The 24,014-nt window shown below is 34.0% G+C and overlaps 1 protein-coding gene across 1 annotated transcript in view; it reads left to right on the top strand.

Annotated features, from left to right (window-relative positions):
• SH3BGRL (SH3 domain binding glutamate rich protein like) overlaps nucleotides 1-23,790 on the top strand; it is a 71,767-nt gene extending 47,977 nt beyond the window's left edge. Inside the window, exons 2-4 of the mRNA XM_079123102.1 lie at nucleotides 12,074-12,259; nucleotides 17,673-17,753; nucleotides 22,464-23,790. Of these exons, the coding sequence (XP_078979228.1) occupies nucleotides 12,074-12,259; nucleotides 17,673-17,753; nucleotides 22,464-22,496 (300 nt within the window). The 3' untranslated portion in view covers nucleotides 22,497-23,790. The remainder of the gene's footprint in view (nucleotides 1-12,073; nucleotides 12,260-17,672; nucleotides 17,754-22,463) is intronic.
• The last annotated feature ends 224 nt before the right edge of the window (nucleotides 23,791-24,014 follow it).

The raw sequence follows: 24,014 nt of genomic DNA, 5'->3' as shown, positions 1-24,014 counted from the left end.
TATGATGTGGAGATTCACTGTGGTGTTATTCATACATTTACATGGGGAAGTTATGTCAGATTCATTCCACTCTGTCCCTATCTCATTTCTCCTCCCTTCCCTTCATTCCCCTTTATCTAATCTGCTGAACTTCTATTCTTTTCCTCCCCTACCCCCTTGTTATATGTTAGCATTCATATATCAGAGAGAATATTCGAACTTTGTTTTTTGGAGGATTGGTTTATTTCGCTTAGCACAATAATCTCCAGATCCATCCATTTACGGGCAAATGTCATAAAGTCATTCTTTTTTATGACTAATTTTCCATTGTGTATATATGCCACAAAATTCTTCATCCATGTTATAAGGTACCTAAATTGATTCCATAGCTTAGCTATTGTGAATAGTTTTTTTTTTTTTTTTTCTTTAAGGTCACTTCCAAAGGTGTCAGAATAGCCTTAGACACTTGTTACCCTGATTTTTTTTTAGCACTCATTTCCTGTTGCCACTTGTGTTAAAAAGTCACTGACACTATTGTGGAAACACTTTGCAACGTTTTTAATTTAATACTTCTGTTTGTCTAAATACATTAAAACCATTTCAAATTTTATACTTCTGTTTGTTTAATACATTAAAACCATTTAAAATACCTAACTTTTTTGGTAAGGTCTGTGTAATTCATATGAATCATTATTTTTCACATCTTTTTCTTAAAGCTCCAAGAGGCTTCTACTAATTTTGGCATGTTTGTTTCATCATCACAGAACCTTAGACTCAGGAAAGAAGGAATCATCTAAGAAAATCTTCTACTCTATGTATAAAACACTTAAATCAATGAGATTTCTCTTACTTAGGCCAGACTTTGGATTTAAGAATGGTGCAAGAACATTTTCAGCCACTTCTGTACTTAAGAAGACTTCATTAAGTTGGCAATCTAATTAGCATGGGACAACCAGTATGGTAGTACATTATTTTGTTTTTCCACATGCTTAGTGTGTAAGTGGTGCTTTTTACTCTGAGAGAACTTGGGCAAGTATATGGTTTGGAGTATATGTCCTAATCCATCTGAGTATTTGTTTCTTTGCAAATCTGGAATGAAAATATTAGCACATTTTCCTCATAAGATTATTGTGAGAATTCAATAAAATAAGCAAATACAGAACTTAGCACATAGGAAGCACTTAATAAATAATAATTATTACATTATAATTTACACTGAGATTACAAAAATAACCTGGTACATATAGTATTCTGTATCCCATTGTTAGCACACTCAATAAGTCTGTGCCTCATTTTTTTTCTTATTATTCCAACTCCAGTCCACATAATTCCCTGCAGCAAGAAGAGACCAGACTTAGATTAAGGTCCAGTTAGAGCCCAGCATTTTACCTATCTACTAGTTTGGAATTTACAACCAACCCTAGAATTGTATGTTCCACGAGACCATACATAATATCTTTATTTTTAATTGTATCAGTATAAGAACACTGACCTTGAAGCCCAGTTTGTACTAAGGAATTAATTCTATATTGAATGGTAGCCTCTAATATTATAAGACAGGGGTTGAGCACTGATCCTTTCCTAGCACCAGAGGAGTGTAGATTAGGAGTTGGGTATGTCAGTTATTATATCTTCATATGACATGGACATTCAATTGTGTACATACTTATTTGGACAATAAAGGAAGTAAAATCGTAGCAGGAACACACCAAACAATGATATTATGGTACTTTTATTTTCCTTCTTGAGATGGAGTTTTGCTGTGATTCTCATGTTGGTCTCAAATTCCTGGGCTCAAGTGGCCCTCTTGCCTCAGCCTCCTGAGTACCTGGGAATATTATTCTTTATAAGAGTTCATTGGCCTTATATAAAAAAAATCTCTTAAGAAAAAATCCATAGAATTATCATGATGCTAAATTGGGAAATATAGTGGAATGGATGTAAAATTTGAAGGTAGGGACATCTTAAATTTGAATTTCAGCCCTTCTACCCACTAGTTTTGTGACTGAGTAAATTTCCTTAACCTCTTTGAGTCAGTATTCCAATCTTTAAAATGGAGGTAATATAATTTATGGAAATTATGAATATTAACTGAAATGGTATATGTAATACACTAACTATAGCTACTGTCACTTAGTTGGTCTATGCAAATGATACCTATTATGAAAATGAATGATAAGGGCAATATCTGACTCCCAGTCTTTTCAGAACACAGCTGCAATCTAAGAGTTGCATGACTTTGGAAATAATTTACTGAGCACTTTCCGATCTTCCAAAATGTCGTTTATTCAGGTGAACCCATAGCTTCTGTAAGATTAAGAGCTCTAAATCTTGTGAAACTTTGAGCTTCCATCTTTTGTGTTTTTACTTAGAACAGCTGCTATCTCCCTGTTATCAAATATGCTAACATTTAGGTACTCAGTAGAGTTCTGGAGATGTCTCAGTGCTCAGTCTTTTGATCTGCTTTGTTTTATGATTTACAAGCATTAGATAGAAGAATAAGGGGATTTCATGAAAATATCGGTGCAAACATTAATAATTAACACCATTTTCCTGAACTCAAATCCTAGGTAAATGAAATGTATGTAGGCAGAGTACACTCCACTGGTATTAGTACTTTAAGAGTGGCAGGAATATAACTGAACAACTGGCTAAAACAACTAACTCCTCTAATACATAGAGTTTTCTCTAATCTAGTTTGGAGACTCCATCAACATAATTTGATACATGAGGTTTTTAGTCCAGGGAAATTCCTTTGAAGACATATTTCCAAATAAAGGTTGAACTATGAGAAATACAATCCAGTGAGCCTCAGAGATGTATGTATATTACTTTCAAGTAAGTTCCCATAGGAGACTGATTATAGCCATCTGACTTTTCTCAAATGTCCTAGGAACTCTAAATTAAAAGTATTTTCAGATTCATAGTATAAAGTTGGAGTTTTAAAAACAGCCATTTTCTTTTTAATTTTTTTTTGTTCTTTTTAGTTATACATGAAAGTACAATGTATTGACATTCAGCTATGGAGTATAACTTCTCATTCTTGTGATTGTATATGATGTGGAGTTATACTGTCACATATTCACATATGAATGTAGGAAAGTTATGTCCAATTCATTCCACTGTCTTTTCTTTTCCCATCCTCCCTCCCTTCCCTTCATTTGCCTTTTTCTAATCTAATGAACTTCTATTCTCCACCCCCATTTATTGTGTGTCATCATTTGCCTATCTGAGAGAACATTAGGCCTTTGGATTTTTCAGACTGGCTTATTTCACTTAGCATGATAGTTTCCAGTTCCATACATTTACCAGCAGTGCCATAATTTCATTTTTCTTTATACCTGAGTAATATTCCATTGTGAATATATACCACATTTTCTTTATTCATTCATTTCTTGGATGGCATCTAGGTTAGTTGCATAGCTTAGCTATTGTGAGTTGAGCTGCTATAAACATTGATGTGGCTGTGTCACTATAGTATGCTGATTTTAAGTCCTTTAGGTATATGCTGAAGAGTGGGTCAAATGATGGTTCCACTCCAAGTTTCCTGAGAAATCTCCAAACCACTTTCCAGAGTGGCTACACCAATTTGCAATCCCACCATCAATGTATGAGTGTACCTTTTCCCCCACATCCTTACATTTATTGTTAATTATATTCTTGATAATTGCCACTCTGACTAGAATGAGATGAAATCTCAGTGTAGTTTTAATTTGCATTTCGCTAATCACTATAGATATGTTGAACATTTTTTCATATATTTGTTGACCGATTATATTTCTTCTTCTGTGAAGTATCTGCTCAGTTCCTTTGCCCATTTATTTCTTTTTCTCATGGATGTGTATTTTAATAAAAATAATTTGGTCAAAATACAAGAAGAGTTTTTTTCGTCTCTCCAGTACAATTTTAATATGATGTTTTGTGTTATAATTCTCTCAACCCTTCCATGCCCACAAGTTTCATGCTAATGCCAAGTTATCAACTTGAAAGGACAAAGGCAGAACTAGTGTGCACGAAGTGGAGGATGTCTGTTTCAGCTGTAGTTACTAATGGAGGAAAACACTATGCAAAGAGCTGGGCACTTGAGCAGCCAGAAGCCACCATCTGGCCACAGGGCCAGGTGCCTGGGACTGGCAGTCAAGTAGGGCTCTGCTTTCCAGCTGCCACATAGCATGCATCCCTGAGTTGCGAGCAACCAAAGGAACTTTTAGCTCTGACAGTCCTCTGCCTCATCTTCTTTGTGCTTGCTTAAGGGCTGGGAAGGACTGGGTGGCCAAGCGGTTCCCACTTTGTTTTGTGGTATCACTGTTCTGACAGCCTGCACCCAGCCACAGATCCATGTGGGTGGGAACAGGGGTTCTGGCTTTCTTTGAGTGGTTTGCCAGTTTTCTGTTCTGTAAGGAACGATTATCTGGTGCCACAAGGGGAAGGTGAGTGGGGAAAGCTGCTCCTCTTGGGCTGGACAACCCAGCAGAGCCAGGCCTTCCATCTGCCCCAATAAGTTAGATCCAGACCTTCAGCAGGGCTGTTCCCAGGTGCCTTCCCCACTAGAGGTCCTTTGCCCATTATTCATTGGGTTACTTGTGGGGTTTTTTATGTTAATTTTTTGAGTTCTTTATATATCCTGATATATCCTGGAGATTAATGTTTTAATTCAGGTGCAGATGGAAAAGATTTTCTACCATTCTGTAGACTCTCTCTTCAGGTCTCCTTTGCAAAACAGTCCTTTCCTTGAGTATAGACTGTACAGAGTGACTTGCTCCCAAATATACAATGTGCAAAGGGGAGAAACAGTTCAGAAACTTGATAGCTATCCCACTTACCAAGTAAACAAGTTTAATATCACTAGTAATAACTCATGTTGCTATCATACCCTCTCTGATATGATATGAAGAGAAAGAATGACACTTGTTATGTGTTATGGTATTTGTCCCCCAAATACACAACCCCAGTGCAAATCATCAGAAAAGCTAACAAGCCTGACTTGAGAGGTATTAAAAAATACCTTTCCAGCACTCCTCAAAACTGTCAAGATCATGGATAACAAGTCTGAGATACTGTCATGGACCAGAGTAAACTAAGGAGACATAATGACTAAAAGTAATGTGATATCCTGAAAGGGAATAGAAAGAAGGCATTATTGGAAAAACTTGTGAAATTTGAATAGGCTGGAGTTTAGTTAATAGTATTATACCAGTGTTGATTTCATAGCTGTGACAGATGTACCACTAGGAGGTAAGAAGTCAACAATAGGGATAACTGTGTGAGGGATGTTTGGGAACTCTGCATTATATTTGCAGATTTTCTGTAAATCAAAAATTATTCCAAAATTAAAGTTCATTCAAATTAAAAGCTAAATAAGCAGTTTGATGGCACTAAATTTAAAACAAAATTTTAGACTCAGTAAGTATTAAGTATTTTTTGTGTCAAGCTCTGTGGAGAGGCAGAGAAGCAAAAGGTGTGGCCCCTATAAGTACATATTTATAAGAAAAAACTGTGTGTGTGTGTGTGTGTGTGTGTGTGTGTGTGTGTATGTATCTGTGTGTGTGTGTGTGTGTGTGGTTTGATACTATCTGCAATTTTAGGCATGCACTGGGGACCTTGGAACATATCTTTTGTGGATAAAGAGAGACTATTGTTCTATTTGATTAAATTCCAAACTGGGTAGGTAATACAGACCATAGGAAGTCAATAAGAGAAGATGGAATGGCCACTGAAGGTGTCATAGAAGGATTGGATCTGAATGAATAGGTTAGAATGGCATCAGTGGAGAGAGGTACAGCATTAGTCTCTCTTTCTTCTTAAACAAATATCTTTATTTTGTGCAAAGTTTAGTTCAGTACTAATATATAATAAGTTTTGGAGATTTCCTCTTGGAATTATCTGGGGGGTGGAACTTTTCCTATCCCTTTATTATATGATCTTATTTTAAAATGTATATAGAAACAATTTTAGGCAAAATCTTAAAAGCAGACAAACTTCACTGTCTTCCTCATGTGCTTCTCTTCAGGCAGCCCTCCCTCCACTCCAAATATCCATACTCTGCCCTTTGTGTGAACTCCTAAGTAATGAATCAGTAATGGTTAAGAATTTCTGGCATCAGTACAGTAATTACATTTTAGAACAGAATGATACTCCTTGTTTCACAGTGTTCTAGATCTATATAAAGCCACTTCAGGAAGGAATGAGAGATGGAGTAAAGTGCATTCTGATTCTGGAAAAAAGTGTGTACAGAGATGAGTTCCAAATAAGAAACAGCTAGATGACTAACACAATTCAAAACCGATCTCTCATGGTCAAGAAAAGCCTTTTCAACCCAGAGACTGCACATGATCATACTTTCTTTAATATGACCATTTTAATTCACAGCTCTGCTTTCTTGTTTTCCACATTAGAACATATTTTTGAAATTACTTAGCCCTTAATATCTATTTAGAATTGGTATTGCAGATATGACTTTGGTAGAAGTGCACCTAAAAAATAGGTAACAATAATGGTAAAGCATTTTTCTTCTTGTAGAAGTAGAATAGTGAACCTTAATTGTTCTCATGCTGCCACACCTTGGAACATCCATCAAGAAATTTCCAGGGAGCTAGAAGTGGCGGTAGGAGACAAATAGGAAAATTCTGAATAGTCATCTTAACTCACACTTATTTCTTAATGGTAAAGTTACAGGTTTATGTGACTTATTGTGACCAAAGAATTTTTTAAAATATTGCTGAACAGACAAGCTGAAAATAAGCAGTTTTTACTGTGGTTGTGCACTTAAATTAAAAATAGGAAGCCAGTGTCTTAAGGATTTAGGGCAATTTTTATTTAAAAACACACTCGGATCTCTCTGGCTAATAGAGGACTTCACAAGCAGCAACATTTCACTAGACTAGTACCAGACATACTAAATAGGGTTTTAGTTTTGATTTTCCTTTTAGGTGAATTTTGTAAGTAGATTATTAAAAGACTGAAAAGGCAGCTGTATGTGCTGTTTGTTCAGTCTTCTTCCACTCTACTGTTAAATTCTTAAGCACAAGCTAGACAAAGATAGGCCTATTATTTTTCTAAAAAGTGAAGTGGGCCCTTCCAGGGCAGCATTTGAAATAAACAGAAACAACAACAGGAAGTCTGTATATCTGCATTTCTCATTGAGGAAGTTGACTGGGTCACACATTATAACCTGTTCAAAGAAGAAAAAAATATAGACCCATATAATTATTTATTCATTTATAAACTTCAATTATGTGTATTAAGTTTAGTAGCAGAAGTTATGAGAAATGATTTAGAAACTTTACAAGTTTATTTTGGAAAACCACACATTATTCTTCTACTACTGTATGCTGTCACCTTTGTGAACTCAGTGTTTACATCGGGCCAGTTTTACTAAACTGTGTTTGTGTGGTGGGGGTGCAGGGAATTGAACCTAGGGCATGGAGCATATTAAGCAAGTTCTCTAACACTGAGCTGTACTCATAGCCCTTTCTTTTAAAATTTAGTTTTGATACGTCTCTCTAATTTTCCCAGGGTGACCTTGAGCTTTTCATTTTCCTGCCTTAGCCTTCTAGGTAGCTGGGTTTTAATCTTTACCTTTCACTAAAAGTATAAATTACTTGCAACACAGATGGAGGATTTAGCATTTGTGCTTAGCTTAGTCTAAGTGGGATTGTTAACAGCAATAAATGCTTGCTTTCTGTTCTCTCATTGACTTTGTTCTTCATTGGGCCCCTCTTACTTAACCACCTAGCATTGTTACCTTAGCTTCAGTTTTAAATACCATGTTGTAATTGGACTTTTAAATATGTCTTAGTCTAATCTTACCCACCAGGTTGTAATATTGGGGAGATATATCTGGTATTTTTCTTTACACATTATAGGGAACCTAGGAAAAATTTGGGGGTACCACTAAAGAAGCACCCAAGAAATACTGTTAATTACTAAGTACCATTTTCGACTGTCATTTAGATCATAGTCATAACCTCTGTTGTTCATTTAAGTGTCTATAGAGAAAATGTGACAGGTTGATTATAAAACAAGTCAAGAATCTTAATTTGATTAATTGTTTTGTGGTAGGTTGGCACTTTTCTTTCAGGCAAATGATCTCTTCTTTTCCCCTTTGAAGTATTATTAGTAAAGTTTTTTTTTTCTTCATTTAGTATTTGGAACATTCATGCCAGTACTTTCTGAAGCAGAAACCTTGTCAGTCTCTTTTCTTTAAAACAAACTTGACCCTTGGCATGAAAGATGCAGAACCTATTGTAGTTTATTGGAATATAGTGGTTTCTTTTAAGCAACAATTTTTCAATAGCTCAGCTCTTTATCTTTGGAGGGAAGAATATCTTGAATCTCAAACCTGATGTGGGCAGAGATGACTTGACATTCTTCAGGTGGAGGTAAGGGGTGTAGTTTATTCTTTGAAAAAGATTGACTTAGATTCCTGGACAGTGCCATTGTCCATTTGCAAATGGATTTGTGTGTCCAAAAGGTTATCAAAGACCTTTTAGCTCCAAAGTCATTTTTTATTTGTTCTTTTTAGATATATATGATGGTAAAGTTTATTTTGACATATTTATACAAACAGAGTATATCTTATTCTAATTTTGATCCCAGTCTTGTGGCTGCACATGATGTGGAGATTCATTGTGGTATACATTGTGGTACATAGCAAAGTTGTGTCAGATTCATTCCTCTGTCTTTCTTATTCATGCTACATGAAATAAACCAAAGTTATTTTTGTAGGAAATTTAAACTACATTCCTTAGCTAACCCTTATGTCATCCATTTTCTTATTTGTTCATGGCTACATGTGACTTTTAGTCATATCTATTCATTGTGTCATTTTATTTTAAGTTCCATTAGGGAAATTACAAAATTATATACCATCAGTAGATGCCTACTGTCAGGGAGTTTTGTGGAGAACATGTATCTATAGATGTATCAAAGAGGCAGTAACTCTTTATATATAAAATAACCCTTCTTGGAAAAGAAAATTTGTGAAAGTTTGTACTTATAAGTATGATCAAGTTATATTTCCTGAAAAGTCAAAGCTGAACAAATGTTTGTATTTGACTTGTCAGATATATTAACAAATTATGATTATGGCCTATTCTGTTCAGCCATAGAGAGATCTAGAATATTTTAGCAAGCATGTGTTACTGTTGTCAGGTAATCTCAGAGCATGAGAGAAATCCTTGTGGTACAGAGGGTAAAGATAACAGTGAAGGTGTACAATCATGCTGATGATACCAGGCTGGGCCACCATCTTAACACAGTATTCTCAACATAGCAAGCATTAAGTAAAGTGGGAAAGGCCTCAAAGAGTCCTTTATTATCTTAAAGGTCTCTTGCCCTTTGTTCACATAAACATGATAGATGATATTCTTCCAGGGTCATATAGAATTTTTAGTGTATTAGCTACCTTAACTCTAAAATAATCCCCCGAAAAATTTGGTGGAATGCTGGGTTCCTGAAAGTATCATATCAGTGGAACATGTTTATATCTATGCAAATTTATAAATATGCTAATGAATGAAAATTACTTGACACATTTGACACATTTCATAGTGACTGAATTCCCCTGCTCTAAGATTGAAATTACCAATTTAATTGAACCTTCCATCAAGTGTACTAATTCACTAGACACTGAAAATTTTACACTGACTTTATTCAAAATGCAAAGGAAATATATGTTATATTTAGGAATGAAAGTTTACTTGTATATGCCAATGAGGAAATAACATTCCCATTAGCAAAATTACCTAGTAGCAAATTATGCTGAATTATTGCTTATCTTTTTTTCCTTTCTTATTTTTTTCTTTTTTGATATATATGACAGTAGAGTATATTTTGACATATTATACATACATGGATTATAATTTATTCTAATTAGGATCCCATTCTGTGGTTAAACATGATGTGGAGTTACATTGGTCCTTTATTCATATATGAACATAGGAAAGTTCTGTTAGATTCATTCTACTGTCTTTCCTTTTCCCACCCCACTCCCTTCCCTTTATTCCCCTTTGCCTAATCTAATGAACTTTGGTTCTGCCCCCCATCCCTGCATTGTGTGTTCACATCCACATATCAGCGAGAACATTCAGCTGTTGGTTTGGGGGGATTGGCTTATTTTTAAAGAAGTATATTCAATATTCTGATTAAATAATCTTTACAAATTCCAGTTTCTGTTGGAAGAATTTGAGAATTTTTTTAACCTGGAGTTAAGAGATGAGAAAAAGAACTATTTACCCACAATCACAAGCAACTTGTACAAAAATACAACCTCTGTGTGCATGTATACATATGTTGGGGGAGTGGGAGGTGTAAATCCCAGAGAGTGGGGCTTGACTTTGAATTTCATTCATTCTTTTTTTTTTCAATACTGTGGATTGAACCCAGGGGTGCTCTACTGCTAAGCTACACACACAGCCTTTTATTTTTAAAGACAGGCTCTTGCTAAATTGATAATACTGACCTCAAGCTTGCAATCCTCCTTCTCAGCCTCCTGAGTCATTAGAATTATAGGCCTGTGCTACCATACCTGGCACCTGGGAGATTTTTAATTTTGCATTTTGATTCCCATGGACAGGACCAATTCTTTACATATAATTTAATCTTTTTTTGGAACCAAAGATTAAACCCAGGGGTACTTAACCACTGAGCCACAACCCCAGGCCTTCTTATTTTTTTGAGACAGGGTCTCCCTAAGTTACTTAAGGCCTCGCTAAATTGCTGAAGCTGGCTTTGAACTGGCAATCCTCCTGCCTCAGCCTCCTGAGTTGCTGGGATTACAGATGTGTGTACCATGCTGGGCTTGATTTAATTTTGAATGCTTCTATTTTATGTGTCTTGTGTGACTCCATGAAGAAACTTGCTTAATGATCTCTGTGGCTTGGAAATTTTATGCAATGGTTTTTAATATGGGCAAATTATCATACATAGGTGAATGCAGTTTCTCTAGAAATGGACAACAGAAGAGAAACCTAACTGAAAAGAATTAATTTTATTATTTTCAAAACTCTCTCCTAGATAATGATCCAGTTTAAAAGTAGCATGGATAAATATACACGTATACAAGTATCTTAGCAGCACATTGGGCTAGTTAGTGGCATAGGTATGTTCCAAATTAGTCTATAGGCAGGCTTAGTTCTTATATATTTTTATTCTGTTGCTATTCTGCACAATAAAAATGAGACTTAGATGACTCAGGTTTGTGTTATTCTCAGGGAAAGATTTATTTCTGACGAGTATATGATACTCATTAAGGTGGTAAATAAACTGAGGTCATTTTTTGTAGACATTTGACAAGGGCTGAAACTAAGAAATGCTTGTAGGAAATGTGAAAATATAGCTTCCCACTATACACACTTTTGAATTAACTGCACTTCTTTCAGTTATTGATATGTATCAGCTAGATTTGTTTTAGCATTATTAGTTATGGGGATTTTCAGTGGGAAAAAGGAAGTGAAATTGATGAAAGGACCTGCTTAAAGTTGCTCAACCCACTCGTGAGATATCATTTACAAGACAGTAAATAAAGCCAGGTGCAGTGGCACATGCTTATAATTCCAGCAGCTCAGGAGGCTGGGGCAGGAGGATTGTTAGTTCAAAGCCAGCCTCAGCAATTTAGCAAGGCCCTTGCTCAGCAACACCCTGCCTCTAGATTTAAAAAAAAAAAATACAAAAGAGGGCTAGGGATATGGCTCAGTGGTTAAGTGCCCCTAGGTTCAATCCCCAGTAGCAAAAAAAAAAAAAAAAAAAATACAACAACAACAGAACTACTAAATAAAAAGGTAAAATGATGTACCCCATTTGTGTACAATGAATCAAAATGCAGTCTGTAAAACATTAAAAGATAAATAAAAAATGCTTTGAGAAATAAACACCTAAGAGAATAAAAAGACTGTTCTATGTGTTGAAAAAAAAGTCTAAATAAATAAATAAAGGGAAAAAAAGTAAAAATGTATTTCTGTGAAACCATAAATTTTGGTCCATGTTTGAATTCATTTCTGCCTTCTCATAAACATCAAAGTTTCTCAAATTAGAAAAATAATAACAACAAAAACTGTTTGCTCAGATGTGTGGTTTCTTTTCCTTTGTGTCCTAGATTAAGAAGAAACAACAAGATGTTCTTGGTTTCTTAGAAGCCAACAAAATAGGATTTGAAGAAAAGGATATTGCAGCCAATGAAGAGAATCGGAAATGGATGAGAGAAAATGTACCTGAAAATAGTCGACCAGCCACAGGGTACCCCCTGCCACCTCAAATTTTCAATGAAAGCCAATACCGTGGGGTAATGAAACAATTTAAATTATTGTTTATTAAAATAGGTCACCATAAATCTATACTGTTCCTTTCACCCTCATCTCTAAATCTCATATAGTCATTTCTCCTGCATACAGTTATTTGCCCACTGCATTCATACTAAGCAACTATATTATTATGACTTATAGTAAGAAGCAAATGTTTGAATCATCCACAGAAAATACCTAATAAATACAGACTTTAGACATACAGTTGGCTTTACATTTTTTTCATCTTAATTCCACCCAGAACAATTATACTGTTTCTATTGTGTCTATGGTAATGTCTTTGAAAATAAGTTAGGTACTTTAGTTATTTAGATTAAACGTAGTTGGAAAGAGGAATATCATTTTTTCTGCTTAAAGCTAGTAATACTTGCCTTTTGATATCATTAATTAATTTGCATAAAATTTTAAGTAAGTTCATTGAAATTATACAAGGAATGAGAAAAGCAAAACATTTGAGTTTTTACTCTGATTTATACTTTGAAGTTTATCATCTTTTTCAATCTTCATATTAACTGCAGAGTAGTTGCTTTCATCCTTATTTTCTGTCCTATAAATTTAAGTAGTTTCCATAGCCTATGGCCATTCTAGGCACTGTGACAAGTACAAGTATAAATAAAATAGTTTCTTTTTTTGAGGAGGTCATTGGGAGTAGAATGCAGAAAAAAACATGCACAAAAAAATTACAGTGGTTATGAAGCCACATACATGTGGTAGCATGACACAAAAACATATATAAGGGTTATACAAACTTGGAGTAAAGAAATGTTTACATTCCTTGGTCCTCAGGTTTAGCATGTGTGAGGAAGAAATATTTTTAAAGACACCGATCTAAATCTTCCACTTCATAGATATGAGAGAGAATGACACTTTTTGGTAGAGAGACTTTTGTGTGCCACTTCAGAGCATCTAGATGAGGAATATGACAAAAATGAAAAAAATTATTTGTACAAAGTATTTTCTCTATTAGTGAATTTGTCAGTTCTAAAAGTAGCGTGGGGATTTCGTTTGCTGCTGCAAATAAGGGACAAGGTACAAAGACATACTCTATAGATAGTGATAGCACTTAGAATATTCTCTTGAATAATGAAATTTATTTGTGATTTGAATTTAAATTTTGTATATATTTGAAATTTTTACAAACCATTGAATTTCAGGAACTGGACAAGGCTTCAGAGTTCATCCAGTTCAGTGTAAGCCAACATGTTGTTCTGACCTCTCCATTTTTAAAAATTTTAATATTTTTTAAAAGTTTACACATGAATTTGTATATATTTATGGGGTACCATATAAGATTTTTGATACATGTATACATTATATCACATTCAAACTAGGGCATACATCTCTTTCTCCTTGTATTATTATTTATTTCTGTTGAAAACATTCAAACTCATTTATTTTTTGGTCATGTAATTTTGTCATATGTATAAATTATGTTGACCATAGTCCCTAAAATACGAATACATTGCTTGTGTCATTTTATATTAATATTTAAATTATAGTTAATAGAGTTGACTTTTAGATGAAAGTTTTCTATGCATTTAACATATGCATGGATGTGTGTAAGCAGTATCCCAGTCAAGATACAGAACCATTCCCTAAACTCTATAATGCCATCCCTTTATAAAAGCTACATACTTTGATCGCCCCTAAACCCTGGCAAACACTGATCTATTCCCATCACTATAATTTTGTCTTTTTGTGAAGGTCATAAATTGCCAAGGACTCATGCCTGTGCCATTAATTAAGAAACTGGAGAAGGGGCAATGGGGGATGAAGAAAAGACAAACAGACACACATAGAGACTAAATGGTGGGGCCAGATGGTTCAGCCAACCCCTGATGGGGGAAGGCTGACCCAGAGCTAGCTCAGGGTATTTATTGTATAGGTTTCATCAAAAGATTATTTGTGGAAAGTTTCAGCAAATCAGGCAATCTGAAGGACACAGGACTGATGATACATTAGGGTCATGTTGTTTTGCTCAGAATTCTCTATTTCAGGGTGTTCGTCTCTGAATTCAAGGTCTTGACTAATCACTGCCATGTGCCTTTGGACATAGCCACCCTAGGCCTGCATCACCTTAGCAACTGGGCAATCTTGATCTGCATTTTGCACAGGCAGCTTTCAGTGCTTCACAGCCACAAGAGAGTCAGAGACCACCACTCTCCACAATAAATGAATTCATACAGTGGGTAAACTTTTGAGACTGACCTCTTTCAGTCAATTTAATGTATTTTAGATCTATCCAAGTCATTACATTTATTAATAGTTTTTTCCTTTGTATTGCTGACTAGTATATCATTACACAGATTTAACCACAATTAATTTAACCACTACATATTGATCAGTATTGTCACTGTTTCCAGATTTTGGCAATCATGATTATAGCTGCATTAAACATTTGTATTCCTTTTTTGGGGGTGTGTGGTACCATGGTTTGAACCCAGGTAACCATTGAGCAATGCCCCCAGCCATTTTTATTTTTTTATTTTAAGACAGGGTCTTGCTAAGTTGCTTAGAGCCTCACTATATTGCTGAGGCTGATGTTTCATTTGTGATCCTCCTGTCTCAGCCTCTCAAGTCACTGGGATTATAGACATGCACCACCATGCCTGACATTTTTGTATGAATACTGATTTTCATTTGTCAAGGGTAAATTCCAAGGAATTTACCTCATGTAATTAAATTTTAAATTTATAAAACTGTCAAAATGTTTTCAGATTGACTGATCCATTTTGTATTCTCATGAATATGATCATTCCTGATACTCAGTAATACTCTCAACTTTTGGTTTTGTCAGAGTTTTTGTTTGTTTTGTGGTTTGTAGTGCTGAGGATCCAAAGGCCTTACACAAGTTAGGCAAGTGCTTTACCACTGAGCTACATTCCCATCACTAATATCATTTATAAAAATCAAAATAAAAGATGTATCCTGATGTCTCTTGGAATTTTTTTTTTTTTGCAATTTAGTAACTTTAATTGATTTATTTTTATTTTTGCCACCACAGACATATATCTGTAATAGAAATAATTATAGGCATTTACAGACTTAAACATTTTGATAATTCATTACCATATAAGAAATAGTGGTAGCATTTCATTAGTTTCTTAGGAGTTGGAAAGAAATAATCCTGAGCTGCCTCAAAAGAAAAACAGTAGCTAAAATATAATGTTACTAATTTTAGGTTACTGCAATTTTCTTGAAAGAATTGATAAGACATTGCCATTTCTATGTGAAAACAGTTTGACTTGAAAGCCAAAACCATTGTAATTACATTTTAAAAAGTTAAAATAAATCCCACAATAATTGCCATGAATAGGTAAGATTTATTTACATATTCCAAGGATAGACATAACAAAACAATTACATTGAGCAGCCAAAATGAAAAATATGAATATCTTATGAAGAATCATAAAGGTAAGTTTGGGGATCCTTTATTTATTTACTTTCTTCCAGTACTGGGCATCAAACCCAGAGCCTTATGCATGCTAGTCAAATACTCCGCCACTAAGCTATATCCCCAACCCTTGGCATCCATTCTTTTATTTATTCGTTCTTTTTATTTATATATGACAATAGAGTTCATTTTGATATAATTATAAAGGCATGGAATATAATTTGTTCTAATTCAGTCCCTGGTGCTTTCCCTTCCCCTTCCCTGTCTCTTCCCCTATTCCCTTCCATCTACTCTACTGATCTTTCTGCTATTTACTTATATTTTTTAAATTAGTGTCTTTTGAATATACATTATGGTAAGATTCACTGTGATATATTCATATATATACATGTGAATATTATATCGGATTTATTCTACTGTCTTTCCCTAGCCCATCTCTCCTCCCTTCCCTTCATTCCCCTTTTTCTACTCTGTGAATCTTCTATTATTTTTGTTGCCACCCCTCCTAATTTTGGATTAGCATCCACATATCAGAGAAAATATTCAACATTTGGCTTTTTGGGACTTCTTTATTCCAATTAACATGATAGTCTCTAGTTTACCCATTTACTAAGCAAATATCATAAAGTCATTCATCTTTATGTCTGAGTAGTACTCCATTGTGTATATATACCATGTTTTCTTTTTCCATTCATCTGTTGAGGGGCACCTAGGTTGACTCCATAGCTTAGCTATTGTGAATTGTGCTGCTATAAACATTGATGTGGTTTAATTTGCATTTTGCTTAATGGTTAATAGTTTTAAACATCTATTCATGTGCTTATTTTCATCCTTACAGCCTGTTACGTGTGTGTTCGGTTAATTTACTTACTTTGAATTGAGCTGTTTATTTTATTACTGTTTGAATTTATGAGTTTTATTTATTCTGGCTACAGTTTTTTCTATGTATGTACTTTTCAAATATTTTTCCCAACTGTAACTCATTTTTTTTATCTTCTAAACTGTGACTTTCATAAAACATTTTTAGGAAATTCTTACTACTCTTAAATGAATTCAGAATATGATTAAAATTACTCTCCAGTGGTTTGTTGGTGTGGGGTCCAAATATTTAGAGATTGTCATTGGCTCAAGAAGCTCTGAACTTCTCAGATCTTCCAAGTATCCAGGAAATAAAAAGTATATGGAATGAACTTTACAATTGGTATTGGTGAGGCACTCTCTAGAGAAACCAGCAAATAATGAGATTTTTTTTCAACTTTAGTAAATCAGCCCAAATTCCAGGCTTCTTCCTGTATGCTTAAATATGCAATTGTCCAGATGTAGACAATGACTATTTCTAAGTATGTTTACCATTGATTATAAGTCATATTCAAATTTAGGCAAGTCTACTTATTAATTTTGGAAAAGTTAGTTTGGTAGTTTACAGGATGACAATGGGAAGCCTAACCAAACTCAGTTGTGTGAGGCTTCTTTTGGATCCCTGGCACAGAATCTTCTTAGTGTTTTTGTTGTTCTTCTGGTCGTATCTCATGAACATTTCATTCCCCTCACCAAAACATAGCACAGACTCACTCTTCTTGTGGTCTTTGGCATTACGAGCTAATATTTGGTCTAGTGTGGAATCAGAGAAAATCTTCATCTCAATGACTAGTGGAAGAGAAGTATGTAGAACTGGAACAATGGTTTCCCACCAGAAATATTCTCTTGCTGTCAAATAGTTTACTAGTTTGGGTGGTGGAAGAAGCTGCAAGCAGATACAAATTCTGCATGATATGGAACAAACTCTGCTGCAATTTCTGCCCCAAAGAACAGAGATTGAGAAACCTTTCTCTTTACTATTCCTTCCAGCATTTACTATTCCTTCTAGCATTATGGAAGTTAGCCCGTGGATCTAATGAGATAGTTGATCCTGTCAGCCAGTTAGGTTATTATGAATAAATCTCTTTTCTTTCCTTTGTTAGTTGCACATTGCTAATTATTCTTGCCTTCTTTTCACCAAGGACTATGATGCCTTCTTTGAAGCCCGAGAAAATAATGCAGTGTATGCCTTTTTAGGCTTGACAGCACCACCTGGTTCAAAGGTATTTGATTTTTCCCTGCTTTATAGATCATTTTATTACTGCTAGGTTTTTTTTTAAATCAGTAAGATTCTCACCTTTATTAAGCATACAGATTGAGTCAAAAGCATTGTATCATTGCTAAAAGTCTCTATTTTGCATTCACTTAAGCCTTAGTAGGAAAGACATGTGTATAATCATACACATAGAGCTATAAAATGTGTGTGTAAAAGGTAGATGGTAGGTGGAGTGACTTTCTTATCAAGCTACCCAAGGTCAAATTCATCATTATGTATTCACAAATAAGTGATTAGCAATTGTTAAAATTCCCGTTATTCCAACTGTCCTGCACAGTTCTACATGAACAACTTGGTTGTAATGGTAATCTCCTCAGTGGAATTTATTGTCTTTGTATGAGAGCAAATGATAGACTCATTTGTTCAAGTTAACTAAGAGTCATAAAACTGTTTGCTAAATTGCTGGCTAAATTTGGGATATTTTCCCTGCCAACACAAATTGATTTTTCAAGTGGCAGTGTTCCCAGGAGAGATCAAATAAAGAAAACAAAAAGAAAATTGCCTACAAAATGAAATGTCTCAAAGCTATGAATTCTAAATATACCTTTGCCTTTTACAATAGGGTCTTCTCTACATGGAGTGACTTATTCAAAATGTAAAACCCCTGCTTCACCAATCTGTATTATGCTCTTAGCAATGGATTTTATATTAAAAAGGTTATTTAAACTTCAGCTCCTTCTCCAATTTTGAGATCCTTTGTTACTGTCTGTTTCAGAAGATATGATTTTATTAGCGTTTTGTGTCACTATGAGAGACAGTAAAAAAAATGTTCAGATATGAAATCATTAGATGATTAAAGATGTAACCTAATCAGTGGTTCAATTCACTGATACAGATTAAATTGGTGGTAATAGGTAGAGTATGGCTGGAGGATGTAGGTTGCTGGGGCAGGGGGGGTGCTATCTTTAGGGTTTATATTTTGTTTCTAATCAGCACTCTCTGCTTCCTGTCGCCATGTACTGAGCTGCTTTCCTCTGCGATGCCCTTCTGCCATGATGTACTCCCCTTGGACCCAAGCTATGGAGTGGGCCTATGAACTGAACCTTTGATATGATGAGCCAAAATAAACTTTTCCACCTTTATATTGTTCTTGTCTGGTCCTTTGGGCACAGTAACCAAAAGCTGACTATAACATACTCCAGTGATTTCACATTCAGTATTCTAATCTAATGATTGTGGAAAAAGTCTTACACAGGAAACCATGAATCAACATGAAATTCATAATCTTAAAACTTTGCAAGCAAGTTACATATTTAACAGAAGGAACAACCAAATTAATTTACCCACATTCTAATACTTGAGAGAAACAACTTAGTAAAGGAAAGATTTATTTTGACTTATGGTTTCAGATGTTTCACTCCATGACCACTTGTTCCTATTGCTTTGTGCCTTTGGTGAAGCAGAATATCGTGGTGGGGAGCAGGTGGTAAAACAGACCTGCTTCCCTAATGTGGGTGATAAAGGAGAGAGAGAAGCGAGGAAGGAGCTGGGAACACAATATAAACTTCCAGAGCACACCTCCTGTAGTATATTTTCCACCAGCTCTAAAAGGTCCATTCCATTTTAAATATATTAATGTATTAATCCATTAAGGAGGTTGGAAGCCCTCATAAATAAATTACTTCCCAAAAGTTCCACCTCTGAAATATTGCTGCATTGGGGATCAAACCTTTAAGCAAAGAGCCTTGGGGGATGTTCTAGAGCTAAGTCATAGCACCAACTAACTGAACTTTATGGATTAAAATAAGAATCAAAGTGCTGTATATACTTTGGAAATAAGTTAACTATCCAGTATATAGGGTGAACAAAAAAAGTTAAATCCACTCAATGAACTCATACTATCATTTAAAAAAAATATATACATTAGTCCCCCATTGCCCACAGTCTCATTTTCTAGTTTCAGTTATCTGCAGTAACTGTGATCTGAAAATGTTACTGGAAAATTCCAGAAATAATTCATAAATTATAAATTGATGCTCAAAGTACTGAAATTACTCACCATCTCATTCCATTCTACCCAGGACATGTATCATTCCTTTGTCCAACTCATCCACTCTGTATGCACTGCCTCCACCATGGCAGTAGAGAGAGGGACTAGACTTCATTCATATGGTTTTATTAAAGTATATTGTTATCATTGTTCTATTATTATATATGACTGTTAATCTCTTTGCCTAGTTTATAAGTTAAGCTTTATTAAAGATGTGATCATGTAGGAAAAATCATAGTATAGTAGAGTGTGGTACTATCTGTGACTTCAGGCACCCACTGGGAGTCTTTAAGTGTGTCCCAAATGGATAAGTGGAAACTAGAGTAGTTTGTGAAGAAATATATTAAAATGAGTTCAAGAACAATTTCTATAGTATAATTTTCTAATTATATTTATAGCCTATAAATAGGACAAAAGGGGGGATTGAAAGGAACCGGAGCCAATATGCATCTTTTTCTCCCATTCTTTATTTCCAAATAATTAGTATACATACTCTTTACATTTAAAAATTTTTGGAAAGTAATGTACCTGAGAGCCTGATATTTAAGAGCACTTTCTGGGAAATATTTTCATAAAGCAAGGAAATTTTCTGTGGAAGATGAAATATTTTACATACATTTGTATATTTGATGTTTTAAAATGTTACATAAATATTATAAATTACTCTCTTATTAATTCAAAAAAATATTTAATACTTTTATTTATTTTGACATTTATTTTGCTGTGGAGGTGATGGTTTTGAGATATGAAATAAAATAACTAATATTTTTGCTAAAAAGCAAACGCAGTGATATTTGTGCTGAAAAGAAAATGACTCCCTTGGAAAAGCATGTTTACCAATGTGTTGAGGGAATAGAGAGTGCTCCTTAGAGAAATGTTCTCATTAGCTTTGGTTGTATAATCAAACTCTAGGGAGGGACCATGGAGTCTTGCCTCTGCTGTGAGATTTGAAGGAATCTTATTTCTACTGAATTCATCATATTCTTACTGCATCTCCAAGAAAATTAATGCTAGCTGTGGGCTTAGATTCAGTTACTAGGGAAAAAATAGGAGGAAAAGGAGGAATAGCTACTCGCCTCAATACAATGAGATGAGTATTGAGCTACACTTCACACACATCTCATTCTGTCCTTATATTATTCCTGTGAACAAAGTGTTCTTAATGCCATTCTACAGAGGAGAAAAATGGTACTCAGATCATTAAATTTGTCCATGGATACCTAATAATTGAGTATCAGAATGAGAATTTGAATCCAGGATTACCTGACTCAAAATCACTGCCTTTATTATGGTCTGATGTTTACATTAGGAATAAGGGAGAGTACACCTCATATTCTTATTTATAAGGAATAATAAAATTGGATCAATATACTTGATTAATAAAACATAAATATAACAGTAAATCTACTTTAGCATTTATTCTAAAGACAAATTACAAAGAATTTTGATTTGCCTTTTGTTTTGAATATCTGTTCTAGTACTTTTTTATTAAGTAAAATTGAAGAGATGTGGAATTTATGACAAATTATAGCAAAAATTGATATGGTATAACTTTAAGGAACTAAACTGGTTTCAAAATACTGTTTACTCAGAGGTGTTGCATGCTCGTAGGAAGAAAGACTTTAAAACATAGTTGTATTATTACACAATTGCTCCATACTATATATTTTAGGCATTTGATGAACCCTGGTATAAAATTTGTTTTCTGTTGCAAAATCGTTGAAAGTTGTTCTATAAAATGAAACAGTATATAATGTGAATACAGGGTATATTCATTTTGAAGTTAGAATTTCTCTTCATTTTGCTAGACATTTTAGGAAGTGACCAGTAGCATATTTCGTCTGTTTTGTTAAAAGATGTTTTAAGAATGATGTATGGTAACCTCTTTTCTTTTGTTTTGCTTTTCTTTCTTTTTTTTCTTTTTTGGAGGGGTGTAAAAATCCAGCATTTCTTTTTGCTTTTCCCCTTTCTTTTGGACCTAGTATCATAGGTTCATTTTTGAATATTCAGCTGCCCCTATTTCCACAGTAGATCAACGCATTCAGTGACTGATATTTGAGGATTGCTGCCTGGTATACTTGATTTCTACAACTTAAGACTGATGAAACTTTGGCCAAGGCCACTCTTGCCACCCATCTTTAGTTCAGAACACTTGAAATTTATTTTGTGTTGAGAGCCAGAACATGCATGTAGTTTCAAGTTCTTCATGCTAGAGGTACTGCCTGTTCAGAGAAGAAGGAAGACAACCTTATCTCTTCCTACCTACTGTCATGAAACATAAAAGTCACAATATTTGAGTGGATACCACATTTTCTAAGTAATTTAATCCCTAATTAAACAAAACTAATAACAATTTTTGAAAACTCAGCTTTTGTGAAAAATCAACAAAAAAAGAACCAGCTGACTCTTCTTAAATCAAATATCAATTATAAACTCTAAGTCACTTACTATTATGGAATTAATGATTAGACAGTTTCTTATGTAGTTCCAGAGAGCAATTTCCATTTTATATTTTTCTATTAATAATTTTTAAAGTATTCCTTTCTGGGAGTAATTACTGGGTTTTTTAATATTGTTAGTAATTTGAGATAATATAGTCTAACCAAAATACACGTGAATATTTTCTTTATGTTCAAATGTATCTATTTTGTTTGTTTTTCATTTCAGGAAGCAGAAGCCCAGGCAAAGCAGCAAGCATGAACCTTAAGCATTCTGCCTTAAGCATCTTGAAAACTGAGTCTTCATTGCTTTTATAAAAAACAAAAACAAAAACAAAAATTTCTTGGCTTCAAAAGAAATAGGCTTAATGTTGAAATAAATAGAGTAGTTGGTGTTTTTGCAAGTAACAAAATCAAAATTAAAACATAATTAAAATGTGAATATTATGGTGAGGAGAATGGGAAATGAACATAAATTTTGAAGTAGACATCATGTAATAGTATTGTAATCTGCCAAGGCATTTATGTACTTTGTTGATTTTTACCAAGAATATACACTTCTTTTAAAATTTTTTTTTTATTGCAGGCTAAGGATATCTAAAGCTTAACACGAGGAATTTTAAAATAAGAGAAAATCTGTTGCTTGTTCTCAAATTGCCTCATTAATTTTGGTGAACAAGAATATGTACCTTTTTAATGTGATGTTATTGTGATTAAAAGTACTTACAGGTAATGTTTGTGATAGGTTAAGCATTGTAATTTCCTGTGTCAATTATAACATTCCCATTCTTTTGTAGAAGAAACTTCTATGTACTGAACCACAAGTTTGCCAAGCTTATAAATGTAGACTGTTGTTGCATATAATGGGAACAGAATAGATGACTTTCCGACAAAAAGAAAGCCAAATGCGAAAACAATAATGCATTCAGTTGACAATTTCCTTCTTTACATCCTTATGGAACCACCTTTCTAAGTTGCTTGCCTCCGTGAAATGTTAATGTGTTCGTCATGGAAGTGGGATGGCAAGTAAATTTAAAATGGCATTCTCTTACAAAGATCTCAGACACTTAATCAACTATTATAAAACATGTTGGTACTTATTGCCCAAGATTTGATTGTTTGGGTTTTGGATAACAAAAAGTAGCTATTTTTCTCCATTTAACAAAACTTTGTATCATGAATGTCATTATCTCTTGATATATTGCTCTTATGTTTCAATTTAGGCATATATTGTGTGAGTACATTAAGTAGAGAAATTTTTATGGTTCTATCAGAAAGCACAAGTATCAAATAAACAAGAGCAGTTTTTAAAATTTGTTTAAAACTTCTAAAAGGCAAGAAACATGCCCTAAATCACTTACCCAGAAGATATACACATTGTACTACTTTATTTCTAAAAAATAAACACCTTTTACTTTAAACTACTTTATCATATCTGTTGTTTGCAAATCTGTACTCTTTGCAAAAATCAACACATAAGAAGACATGGCTTTGTTGACTAAGATTCAAACTAAATGTGATGCTTTGAAATAAAATCACTACTTTTAGAAACATAATTAATGTGTTCCTGGAGTTTCTAAGTATTATACATTTTACTTAATGTAATTTAAATTTATATGAGTAATAACTTAAGAGGGTTGAAAAGGGAATAAAAGAGAAAATAACAAAAAAATTTGAATGAAATTTCTAAGTTTTCTTTATATTGCCTTGAATTTTGGAATATACATTAGAGTCAAACTATTTCATTATTGTTTACAAAAAAAGCTACATAGATCTCTAG

The sequence above is a fragment of the Sciurus vulgaris genome (assembly GCF_902686455.1).
Source record: "Sciurus vulgaris genome assembly, chromosome: X".
Taxonomy (NCBI): domain Eukaryota; kingdom Metazoa; phylum Chordata; class Mammalia; order Rodentia; family Sciuridae; genus Sciurus; species Sciurus vulgaris.
This window is presented reverse-complemented; position numbering and strand designations above follow the sequence as displayed.